Source organism: Neocloeon triangulifer, unplaced genomic scaffold, assembly GCF_031216515.1.
Source record: "Neocloeon triangulifer isolate White Clay Creek 2 clone unplaced genomic scaffold, ASM3121651v1 ptg000022l, whole genome shotgun sequence".
NCBI lineage: Eukaryota > Metazoa > Arthropoda > Insecta > Ephemeroptera > Baetidae > Neocloeon > Neocloeon triangulifer.
Genome location: NW_026775562.1, coordinates 5,503,606 through 5,517,122, shown reverse-complemented (window position 1 = coordinate 5,517,122; position 13,517 = coordinate 5,503,606). Strand labels below are relative to the sequence as shown.

The 13,517-nt window shown below is 36.6% G+C and overlaps 1 protein-coding gene across 1 annotated transcript in view; it reads right to left on the bottom strand.

The window, feature by feature from the left end:
• The window catches only part of LOC132204653 (ligand of Numb protein X 2-like), a 28,019-nt gene extending 23,772 nt beyond the window's left edge, over positions 1 to 4,247 (bottom strand). Inside the window, exons 1-2 of the mRNA XM_059633278.1 lie at positions 4,208 to 4,247; positions 1,035 to 1,141 (exon numbers count right to left, since the gene is read on the bottom strand). Coding sequence (XP_059489261.1) covers positions 1,035 to 1,141; positions 4,208 to 4,247 — 147 coding nt within the window. The remainder of the gene's footprint in view (positions 1 to 1,034; positions 1,142 to 4,207) is intronic.
• Positions 4,248 to 13,517: the final 9,270 nt, after the last annotated feature.

Here is a 13,517-nt window from a genome sequence, read left to right as displayed (position 1 = left end):
GACCCATTTCCATTATCCAGCACTTTGCCATTTCTTTTTGCGCCCAAAGTGAAAATCAATGCTCCCTTGCGAATTCGTCGGGACTCACACAAAGGCAGGCGTTAATTGCGCAGAACCGAGCACCGCAAACGCGAACTTTGCCGAAATAAATAGGTTTCGGGTTTTGTGGGTTGATGCATGGGCGGCCGCCGCGCGTGCGAAAGAGAGGCGAGGGGTGTTAAGAGCCGTTCTACCGCATAAACACACGATAAATATATGTAGAGGGAAGAAGAAGAAAGTTGCTGTGCGTCTCTTGAGCACTCTGCTGTAGTGCAAGAAGAAGAAGGAAATCTTTGCTTAAAATTCTTCTCGTGCCGCCGAGAGGAAAACCACATAAATTGTTTGACTGCCGAGCGCGTTGAGAGCGAAACCGCCGCGCACACACAATGGGACACACCGCACCAAACTACTCCTTCCCATCTGGATTGTCTGCGTGCGGCTCACGATTCGCCCGCCGAATAACTTTGAGAAGAACAGGCTAATTGCACATCTAGTGCCAACATACGCCAGTTAAGATTTGCAGTGTTTAATCCTCATTTTTATCTCTCCATCTTTTTAGAATTCAGTCTGAAATTTTTTAATTTACCAGCAGTCTTGATTTATTGTTTTACAATAAGTTAATTTAACTTTGCAATGACCATTTCAACATAATCGAATCCTTTCCAGACTTAAAAATGGTCCTAATTAATAACTCTGAAAGTTGTGTTAGAATCCTGGAATATGTTTATAAATTTTCGCGAACACATCAATAAAATTTAGTTTGGAACGAATTTATAGTTATTTTTAATTATTTCAAAGAAAATATAAAGATAAACGTTTCTAGTCTCATTTGTCAAACAAATTAATGAACAGTTTATCGCTAGTTCATGGAATTCTCCTTTTGGGTTAAAATAAATAATCAAAAGATCCTAATTTGATCACACAAGCTACAAAAATTGCTTGCGAAAATAAATGAGATCAACCAGAAGAACTTAATTTTCTGTTTTTAAACTCACCAGAGCGGTGTCGATTCCGCCAACGATCGTGATGCCCAAGTTGGTCGAGGTCCTGGGAATTTCGATGTGGCTGATTTCACCTTCAAGAACAGGTAGTCGCGTGATTCCTGCAACAATTGATAATTCAAAATTTTAATCAAGCGCATTAAACACATTTTTAAATAACGGCAATTTATATACGAATGGAACTAATTGAACTATTCATATTTTTTTTAATAGAAATAAATTAATTTCAATTATTTCAAAATTTCAATCTTCTGTTATTTATTATCATTATCAATATTTTAAAAAATAAATGCATTAAATTAGGAATCTTATGACATAACAAAATGTCTTGGCCTGACCCTAAAAAATAAAAATAAAAAAAAAATATTTCTCTTTCTTCCAATAGAAGTAAAAAATTCTCATTTTATTTTTGATGAATTCATTGTTAAAATTAACAATGGCTTTAGCTAGAAATCCAATCACGCTGCCGGATCGGAGCTCATCTCATCATGTCGACTTCATAAACAAAATTCACCTGCGCAGGGCGAGATTGATAATCCGCGTGCAAGACGATAATTGAAAGCACACATTGCGCGCATTAATTCCCTCGGAATTTGGCTGCATGTGTGAGGGGGGCCTGCTTTCGCTCTCTCGCCGCGAAGACAAACGCCTGCTTTTGTCCCCCTACTTACATATGTACTGAGTGGGAAACTCACTCTCGGCGCGGCACAAAGCCCGTATGGAGCTCAGACTGCCATTGTTCTTAAGAGAAATGGTGCCGCTCGCTTTCAACCAGACACTCGCGCGCCGACAGGTTTGTCGCGAATCTTGATCGCATCCGAAATCACTAAAATTGCAAGAATGGATCGCTATTCTACACTATTTGTGGTTTTGGAGACGCAAATGCAAAATTAGAAGACGAAAATGAATTGGGAAATCTAAGCAAGCGTTCGTTAATTACAATAATTCTTTGGGAATTTATAAGTTTATTTAACGAACTTATTAAACTATAGCTAGAAAAATCATCAATATTTGGTAAGGCGAAATTTTTTCCGCGGAAATGTTAGTGATTTAATTAAATTTCAGAATAATACGGCGTATTTATGAATTTAAAAAAAAAATCTGCTGCATAACAAATCCCAATTAAGTTTTTACAAAGCCTTCCTTGATCCTTAAATGAAAAACTAACATGATTTGAAAAGTAATTGTGTAAAAAAAAACAATAAATAAATTATATATCTTATAGAAATGAGCCTTTGGGCAGAGTTCGTGTCAATCGGCGACACTTTGCTCTAAGGGGGAAACGTTCTCGGAACACATCAGCTTTAATAGAGCAACGCTCTATAGTAAGTGGAACGTATGTGTCTGTATTTTGATACCAACGTGGCCCGAAGGTGCGAGTCGACAGCAAAGTAATTGAATTGGTAATTCGATAAGACGACGCGCAACTAGGGGTAATCCCGACGCAATAATGGTTTCGGCGAACGCGAGCCGCACTCCCCGGTGTCATTTTCACCTTGGCGCGAGTTAAGTCTGAAGTCGCACCTACCATTAAGTGGTGAAGTAGAAGAGCACTTCCGGCGCGGAAAAGTGAGCACTCAACCTCGCTCGATTTGCATTTTGCACTTAATCCATTTGAACTAAAAGCAGTAACCGAAGGTTAAGTAACACTTCTGTAATAGTTTTAATGGATTTTTCTAGAAAATTACATTGATGTTGTTAGGATTCAATTTTTATATCGGGTTGTTAAGAAATTTGTAAAAATAATCTACAGAACTAAAAGATAATATGAAAAATTTTGAAAACATCGATTTTACTTCAATTAACTTGTTCTAAGCGGCTCGTAGATCAACATTAAAGCAACCTAATAATAAACTTTGAGCCACCAATATATAATATTATCGAGCCACTTTAGTCCAGGTGATATAAAAAGACCACGATTATTAAACATGAAAAAATACAAAAGTTCCAAGAAAATTTTTGAAAATGCAGATTTTTCTTCAATGAATTTGTTTGAAGGGGCTTGTAGATCAAAATTAAAGCGACCCAATACATTTTAGATCTGCCCGAAAATAAACTTTGGGCCACCAAAGTAATCTTATACATTTTATTTCCTACCGAGAAAAATCTTTGTGGCACTACTAAGAGAAATAGTTATAATGACCTTTGCCCTCTTCCGCGCGCGTTGGCCATATTTCGCACCAGCGCGCGGTCACTGCCTCATTTCACTCCACAATCACGTCCGTTCATTTATCTCGGGTGCAAAAAGCGAAGGCCCGCTATTTGTTGTCTCGAACCACCAACTTAATCCCGCTGCCAGTTTTGCCCTGCGGCCTCATAATGAACGGCGCATTGTGTCATAATTTAGCTCCACGCCACATCAAACACCAAATGCGAAAAGCGGAGCGATATGAACAATCATGACATCGTAAATTTCAAGGGTATAAACATAAACAATAAATTTAAAATTTAGTAATATGAAAATTCCACATCTATGAAAAATACAATATTTTATAACAGAGATTGAATTAAACATTGTTAAATTTTTAAATACATTGGCAAATGTAAAATTTGAATACAAAAAATTTCACAGAAAATATATTTCTAAAGTTAATAAGTACAAATATTAATTTTCTAGGAAGACAATTTGCATAGATTGATGGTTATAAATTAAAATGGGATTGAATTCACTTAAAAACATTTTAAATTTTCATTTTAAAAATAATTTTGCATTATCATGCAGCTGAAAAAACAAACTAAATTAACCACAGTTAAACCTTCTTGTCGAAAATTTGCTCTTTTTAACCTCAAATTTATTAAAAGCGACGCCTTGGGGATGGCAGCACCTTTTTGAAAAGCGTGTTCTGGCCAACTTTCCCGACCTTAACAAGATCCGCCTCTTTTCCAATTCAATTTTGGCCGGTTTAACCTCTCCGGCCTCGGATGAAATTTTTAACGAGGCAAGCGAGCAAAAATTCAGAAAACTCTCCTCTTTTGAAAAGAAACTCCCCGCAGACCAGCACTTGAAAAGGGTCGGCCTCTCTTGCTCGTCTCTCCCTTTTTTATTCCTGCTCTGCGGCGCAGTATGACTCTTCAAAAAATCGGCCTTTGCCTAAAACCGTCAATTACGCTAAAAGCGGCCTCGGCTGGGCAAATTGAGTGAAATTAACAGCAGCGGCTCTTTTTACCGATTTCGCTCTTTTCTCGCCGCACAATTTTTTCGCCCATTGCTATCACGGAACAATATAATAATTTTTATCGCTTTCTGAAATGCGAGAGCGAGTCGGTCGGATGGGGCATATAAAGTTTTACGGTGGCAAAAAAAAAAGGGAACTTTTGCTCGCTCGCAGACTTGCGAAAACAAACTCGTAAAAACGACCGACTTTGGGAAATTCTTCTTGTATAGCAAAAAATTCTAGGTATATGGAAAAAAAACACGCATCTTCAGCAGCCCATCAAGTTTTTGCGGAAAAAAACTGCTCACTATGAACCTGATTTTCAAATTTTTTAGATAAACTTTTGGCGATCAAGGAATTTCTTCCAAACTTTTTTCTGGTTTAAATTTAATTAATACACTAGCCTAGAACCACTTTTGTAAAAGTTGCACTTTATTTCATTATTTTGATTAACCTTCGTCTTTTTTAAAAATTTGAATTAGGGAGAAAACCAAGTTTGAAAATATCTTCACACATGAAAATAGCTATCGCTTTGCTGGAAATTTTCATGAAACGTTAATTAAATCCATTTGAAAAGTTCATTTTTTTCGCTAAAACATTGAAAGCAAAATGTTTGTTTTGGAATATTTCCTGTTCGTGAACGGTTTAGCTGCATCGATTATTTCGCGTGCGAGGCAATTTCGCGGCGCCATTTCGCCGACTCTCATGCATCGTCTCAGATTTATATCTCTTTCTATGCTGAGAGAGGAGCGAAGCAGCCACCCTCATCTGCAAACCCATTTCAATAAATCTCGGGTTAACACGCGAGGATTTGCGACGAGATCTCTCTGTTTGGTGTCCTTCCGCTGTCGTTTGAATTTATGTTCACGCCGATCTCTCTGGCCAACGAAACGAAGAGAGGAAATAAAAGCTCTTGCATGCAAAATGTACAAGATGAGAGAGAGATAGAGAAAGGCCATCTGCGGCACGAGATGAAAACAAATGGGAAGAGGAATAATTTACCGGAAAGAAAAGTCGGTGAGAATAAATGGATTTCAGTTTCCTTAGTCTTTTTCCTGTTAAAATACACGTGTAAAAAAATAACTGAAGGCAATGTAAACTTATATTATAAATTTTTCCGAATATTACTATAAATCCAATTAATATGTAATTTTTTTTTGTATTGATTTTATTTTAGATTTTTCTTGACAAAATTGATTAATTGGAGTAATTTAATTTTTATGTCTAGGTATAAATTTAAAAATTGATTAATTCAAGCAGGAAAATAAATTTTTGTTATCACTCTGTAAAATCAAAATTTCAACAATTGGATTAAGTTTTTTTACTAACTTTTTTAAATTAAATTGATTTAGTTTTTCCCCTTTCCTATTATTCGAAACTAAACCATGCAAATCAACTATAATTATGATAACATTGTAAGGTCTAAAAAGTTTCATCTATTTCATTTGTCAAAAAATGTTTGTTTCCACTCAAAAAAGGTAGTTGTTTTTGGAGGAGACGCAAAGTAGGCCAGACAAAAGCAGCTCTGGATGAGGCGACGACGATTGTAATTGCAAAACAACCACAAAGCTGCACCGTTGGTTTTCATCAGATTGGGAGGTGCTGCTGAACAACAATGAGGCGAGAGAGCGTCGCAAGAGACACACGTCTAGTCTTTGTTCAAAATGCTTTTCACTGCTCGAGCTGGCAAAAGCACTCGACGGACCCGACCGACGGAATTATTTTGTGGTCACTCAGGGCCGCGCATTTTAAACGACCAGAACAATGGGCCGACTGAGGGCGATTAAAACCTACGACATTATTGGCGCGAGAGAGGAATAAATTCGTAGGATTTTCATTGTTTATGGTTATTACCTTTGCACAAATAACAACGGATTAATTTCTAAAGGAGATTTGTGGCTATTTTAGCTAAGTGAGGCCCACCAAATAAATTCTCTATATATTATCTTAAATTGGCGGCTAATTTAATGTCGGGTTTTTGCCGTGATAATTTTTTGACGCTAAATCAGACCAAGACGGTGGTTCTTAATTTTCAACTCAGGCGCCCCGTCCTAGACCGCGATAATTTTACTTTGAATGGTGACAATTTGACCGAGTCGGACGTGACAAAGTTTTTGGGCTTGTATCTCGCGCATAATTTGAAGTGGACTGAGCATTCAGATTATGTAGTTGGAAAATTAAATAGTGCAGTTTTTTTAATTAACAACTTGATGCGCTCTGTTGATGTGAAATATTTGAAAATGATTTACTTTGCTTACTGTCAGTCTATTATGAGTTACGGCATTGTAAATTGGGGAGGGTCGAATCAGGCGATGGACGAGATTTTTCTGGCGCAGAAAAAAGTGGTGCGAGCTCTTGCGGGTGAGCGCTATTGGCGCAGTACGGAGCCGCTTTGTTCTGCGCGGCCGCTTTTCGTTCGGTTCGACTTTCTTCCTGTTTTTTCCATTTATCTCTTTGAATCTTGTAAATTTGTTCGTAAATATCCACACTATTTCCAAAAGACGAGTGCAGTTCATAATTATCAGACACGGGCAAAAAGTGATTTGTATGTTGCTGCCCAGACTTTGTTAATTTCTAAGCAGAACCCTTTGACTTGTTTGGCTGCTTTGTATAACAAATTGCCTGTTTCGATTCGCTTAGAGCCTCGATACAAGATTTTTGAAAGTAGTTTGAGGCGATTTGTTCATTCACATAAATTTTATAGCAAAGAAGAGTTTTTTCAACTAATTGATACATTGTAATATTTCTGTTGTTTTTTACTCTTTACTTTCTACTTGTTTTGTACTATGTTGCAAATGGGGCGCGTCGCAATGAGTAATTACATCGTGGTGACGCCTCATACGTCAATAAAGATCAATAATAATAATTATTTTTTAACCAATATATAAAGATGGAACCAAAATTTTTTATTGCTAAATTTTCAAGAAAATCAAATTTCGTGATCAACAAAGAAATCGCGATATAAAAATTCGCACTCGCCTTAAGCTTCAAACCAGAAGTTCACATTTCCCGCCAAATGAATTTGAACCTCGGGGAAGTTATTCTTGATTGGAAAATCCCTCAATTGAGTTAAAACTGCCAACATTCTACTTCTGAAAAGTAAAATAAAGACTCCTCTACCGGTTAGATTGACGAAGATTAATTTTTCAATCACGTTTTTGACGTTGGTCATGAAATTTGGCCTTCCTTCACATTCTGAAATACAAAAAATTGAAATTGCTAATGTCCCTCTTTAAATTGCCCAAGGTGGATAAAGACATTTGAATATTTTTCACAAAAATAAGTTTCATTGCAAGTTGAACGTAACTTTATCAATATAATTACCAACCAAATTCGACAATTCCACGAACATACTGATTAACTAATCAAACCAATCACGACTGCTTTCAACTAAAACCCACTCGACGCATTTGTGATGTAATAATTTCAATAATTGGACCGCCTAGAATTGTATAATTCCTCTCCCTGCTCTCTCGATTTTAATGCTGAGAGCACTTTGTGCATGTCCTTGGCAGAAATGGCTGGAAACTAATTTGGGCTCAAAGCTGACGTCAAATGGAAAAGAGCAGCTAGGTCTGCAGAGGATGCGAAACAAATTAACTGACGATAAGTGGTTTATAATTACTTGATAAGGGTGGGCGCCGCGTGACGGAGCGGAAAGTTCATTTTCTACTCGCCGCGCGCATATTCCGCAGCGCCAAAACGAAAAACTTTCTTTCGTTTCGACGAGAAGAGAGCAGAATTTTATGTGCGGTGCCGAAAGAGATAGAGAGGGTGAAAACAGACTGGGGTTCATTAGCAAATAATAACCATCCGAGAGAAATCACTTTTACACCGAAAAGTTTAAAATTCATCACAATATTAAAAGATTGTAACTACAGTAATTAACTTTGTATTTTTTGCACTCTATAAGAGGAGATTCAGCGTGTATTTTTAACAATTCTTTGTTCTATGCTTTGCAACTTAATTATTTTAATTTGATTTTAAATTACTCTAAAATAAATTCATCTTTTATTTTAATTTTGAATCATTTAAAGTTTATTTATGTTCTTTTAAAAATACTTTCCAGACCAAAAATTATGTAGGAAATTAAATTAATTTACAACAAAAATTTAAAAGTTTGCCTCACAGTGTTTTGTTAATATTTCGTTTGATTGCAGTTGCTTGTTATTTTTCCACCAAACATGAAGTCCTATATCAAATACGAGGAAGTGAATTTCTGAAAACAAGCTTTGGCGTGTGTAGTATTTAGCTTTTTGCGTCGCGTATGCGGCCGACTGTGATTTAATTATACGGCGGCAGCAACTTTTCCTGCTGCGGAAAAAAGCACACCCGCAGAGAGAGGAAAAAGCAAAACTTGGTGCGGCCAGCAAAAATCGGCCTGTGTTTGCGCGCATGCATTATTTCTTCCGCCGACGACCCTCCGGCTCTGTTTTCTCTGCACCAGCCACACATGCCGCGCAGAATAATCAGCCAAGCACGCTCGCACCCCATATCATCCGCCCAGTTCGCATTCAGTCTCGGTGAATAATATTCTTTCCAACGGATCGAAAGCGAAGGCAAATTATGAGTTATTAAAGGGACTCGCAAGAAAAAAAGGCGAATCAATGCAAATTTAAATTTATAATAGGATATTGATTTTGGATGAAAATTTATGAATTAATACGATTTTTAAATGTCTTTAAAGACAGTCATTTTTACACTCCATCTAAAGTTTACTTTGACATTAAAATCGTGTCGTAATTACATTTCTTAGAATTATATTATTTTTTTCTAATTTTCAGCCACTTTAATTAATTAAGATTTTGTTAAATATTATTGAAACAAGTTTATTGCACTATTATTTATAATTCCAATAAAAATAAGATAAAAAGAATTAAAACCAATCCAATATGTTGAGTATAAATCTGTAATTCGTTAATTTTGGTAGAAAAAAACCACATCATTACGTCGTTTACGAATCATTGTATAAAGAAAGCTCTGGTTAAAAATCAATAAAAAATTATTCAATCATTTTCTGAGTTTCAATCTCGAGATTTTTGGCTCAGATTCAGATAATATTTTATTCCGTATAGATCAACACATGTACAGAAATAATCTTTGGAGTACGTCACGACAGTACCGCTTACCGCTATCGTCAAAAGTACGCCTTTAATGCTTTTCAAGACGTTGTTTGGTCTATCTCGGCCTTTTCCTACTTGGTATTCACAAACACAAATCTCGCAGCCAGAAAAACGAAAACATGCCCTGAAACGGATAAATCCTCCACCGGGTTATGAATGATGCAGAAAATGGGTACGTCATTTTTTTACCCTCAGCTCTACTCACTTTTATCAACAAATCTGAAAGAAAATATTGCAAAGATCTTAATGTGAAACTAAAGTTTCATTTTTTCTATTAAAATATAATAAATTTAATAAGAAATGGAAATTACAATTCTTACAAAAATTAAATTTTCATACAGAAATTGTCATTGGGGCATAAAAATTGGTAAAATTTGAGTAGGTATGCAACCGGCGCGACCTAGATGGCGGGCAGGTTGCATAAACCTTCTAATTTCCAGTTGATCGCCTGGAATTAATTTGAAATCAATGAGTATCTGAGCAAACGAAAGCTGCAGCATCATGGTGCAGCAATTAATTCGGTGCCCGAGCACGATCGGATTAGAAGTTGCTGGCAAGACTTGCTGTAGTCAGTCATTTAATCGCCGGCTCTAGCGCAAGAAAGGTACTTTGGCTGGAGACGCCGCCATTGTTCTGCGAAGGGGATAATGAGAAGAAAAGGCAAACGAACGGAATCAATAAGCGATCGAGCTAGGCTTTAATTAAAGTCTTCGAGTGCCGCACAGTTTGCGACAAGACGCCGGGCATTATTATTTGTCAAAGTTGGAAGAAAGTTCTCGGAAAATTGATTTGAGAAGTGTAATAAAAGCGAAGAGGAGGAAAAAAGGTATATAGGTTCTCAAAATATACGAACCGTTTTTCAATTCTCTTTAAGTTGTGATGAATTTTGGTAAGGTTAATTTAAAAAAAAATTTAATCGTGACATATTGTTTATCATCTCCAAAAACCATTCTATTTTTATGTAAAAAAATGGGTTATTTAAATTTTGCATTTTGGTTGTTTCGCAGGTAGCGATTTTGAAGAGTGGATTTCAACGAAGAATTGAAAAGTAAGTACCTATTTGACTTTTAAACTTTTTACCTATCAATTTGTGAGATTAATTACAAGTTACGGTTTTTGGCCAGTTATAGTTAAATAAGCTCGTTGGCTCTCCAAATGAGTTGGTTAGCTGAGGGCAGACTCGTTTTTCGTCTTTTCATCTGGCCGGTCGGTGGGCAGGTCTGCAGCGTATACAAAAATGCACCTTATTGTCTCGGGGCTGCGGGGAAAAAGAGGCGAAAAACTTCCTGGCTGCTGAAAAGCGAGAGAATGAGGAGAGACCCAGCGTGTAAAAATGAAGTATTGTTTCGCACACAAAGAAGTGAAAAGTTGAGGCGCGGCACAACTCGCGTCGTTTCTTTCTCGCTGCCCTTGAGAAACTTTTGGTTTGCAAAGGACAGAGAAAAAGAGAGCGCACAAATGGCCAAGTTCGAATAAACTCTGCCGATTTTTTGTCACACGGCGCTTGTGAAAGGAAAAACTTCCAAATTTAATTTAGGTAAAAAGCTTTCTCAAGTGCTATTTGTACCAAAATGAGTGAGTTGAGAGTAGCGAAATGATTAATTTAGTTGTAAAGTTTGCATGGAATGTGATTTTTGAAAAAAATGAATAATGGCTGGTTTTTTTTAATTAAAACGAAAAAATATCATGGCTGATATTAAAATATGCGATTAAGAATTCTCAATCCTAATCGCCTTTTACGTTCAAAACCTTTAATTGCCAACAACAAATAATTTTTCATAGACATTTTAAAAGTTGAAATGATCGAAGAGAAAAATTAATCCTTTTTCAATCCCGAGGAGAGCTATTTTGATTTCAGTCAAGTTTTTTACTGTAAATTTATTTCTTATTGAAATATTTGGTCTGAATATATAGAAATGCTAAAAATACGCCAGTGTAATAAACGAATTCAATGGAAATAGGATTTCAATATACCGGACTGTTAGATATTTTTGTTTATTCTACTTTTCACTGAGAGCGAATAAATGCGAGCGGGAAATTGTTCCGCAGTTTATCTGAAACTCTCCCGTTGCCAATAACCATATATTGCTCTGCAATACTAAACATGCAGTGGACAGGTGCTAATCAAACGCATGTTCAGTGTTGAATCGATAGAAATGTCCTTCTGCAGCGTCGATTTGCATGTCTATGTTTGTCCATTTGCCACGGGGCAGGGCCTTCAATTGGCTAATTCAAAAGCACGGTCTGCTGAGCTTTGCTAATATGTACCGCGGGGTGCCTCCGGCTGCACTCTGACCGACCGCCATTTAATTGAAAATCCGTGCATGTTTACAGTCAGACCAGCGCTGCCTGTGGTTATTTAAAAGTAGAGAGTTCCATTATTTGTTCTGTATGTAAAATCACAAATGAAAATAAAGGTTTCATAAAATTTATATATTTTTTTTTTAAATATTTTGGAATTTTTAATTTGCACAAAACACATTCTGAGAGTTTTTTCTAGCATAAAATTTTAAATGAAACTGCTAAAGTTTACAAAACATTCGCGGCTTTAGATTCTGATTAAAAGAGGCATTTTGCGCAGTTTTATTTCAAGGCAGACGAGCCACACAAATCCGGTTAATTGCGGCCGCAAATCAAAATTTACTCCTGTTTGTTATTAGCGGCGCACTGGCGGGCGTGATTTGACTTTACGACTGCGTCCGTCCGTTCGCACACCCCATTCCCAGATTGCTAATAAACACGTGTGAGAGCGCACGCAGCAGAGGCGAGGATTAGGCCTTGCTCCAAGATACAGACTGTTTAGCCCAGGATGTGAATATTTTGGTGCTTAAAGTCAAAGCCAGCCGGCGAGCCCATTTTCATAATCCACAAACCATTAGCCAAAGTGCCGCCCTTACATTTTACGGTCCTGCACAATGAACGTAAATATTGACGAGGGACCAATAAATTTCCGGGTAGTAAAAAAATCTGGAAAATTAAAGGGTTGGAAGTTTTGAAAAATTTAGAATTTTTTTTTTATCAATTAGGAGTTTTAATAATAATTTTTTCTAACCTTTTTTTAATATTATGATTTTTGTGGTTCCCAAAATTGCACTTGGTTGATTTTCAAAACAATTTCACGCTTAGTCCTGGTTCAACCCAATGTTGCATCTTCATTAGAAGTGTTTTTCCAAATTATTTAACGCTGTCTTTTAAGTCCCAAAATTGCATCTATTTGAAAATTCAATTTTATTTCACGCTTAGTCCTTGCTGATCCAAAATTGCATCTTCAATTTTGGATCTACGGTAAAATTATTTAGAATCATCTATTGCGTTTTTTGCACTGCAACAAATTTTTTTCAATTTTTTCTCTTTCAAATGTGACTGGAAATGCTGACATATCATTAAAGTTGAACGCTTCCATTCCGCCGAATAACCATTAGAATCGCTCAAACGTCGCAGTGCCACTTTCGCTTTTTCTTTTGAAAAGCTTTCACAAAAGCATTCCATCGGCAAAAAGCGCCAAATCCGCTCTTGGCAGCCTAAAAGCCTTGAAATGCTCTCAACCATCTTCGCGCTCACCCCCCAATTTGTACTTCTGCAAACTCATCGTGGCCGCCTCTAATTGTAATAAATTACACTGTTCGCCAGTTGTGCTGACCCGTTAAACTTAACTGGTGTTTGTTTGGTTAATCTTTGCTTGAAGTCGGTCGCTCGGAATAAGACCCAAAGTTTTTGCGGCCGAATTTGCAACAACAGAGGAATCTGAGAGTGAGTGAGAGACTTCAGATGTCTGGGATTCTGGTTGAGACAGGGAGGCACCGCAAAGGTTGTAGAAAAGCGTTCCAATTTTGAATTAAGACGTTTATCACTTATTTTCACTTTATTGTTTGGCAAATTTGAAATTCGTTCCAGCAAATTTTTTAAAATTGCAAATTTTTTATCTACAGCCCAAGGATAAAAACTTGAAGCTAAAGAAATTAGTACTTTTATCCCATTTCAATTTGGTTAGTTCAATTGTTTCGTTTTTAAAATTTCAATTTCAACCTGATTAAAGTTAATTTCACTTCCTGAATCAAAAACAAAACTGATAATGATTTAATACAACTCAATTGCAGCATTTTTTTTAAACATATAGTGAATTTTTATTAATTGAAATACGTTACTCATTAAGCCAAGTTAATAAATTATATGCAGCGTGCAAGCACAACGATGCGACG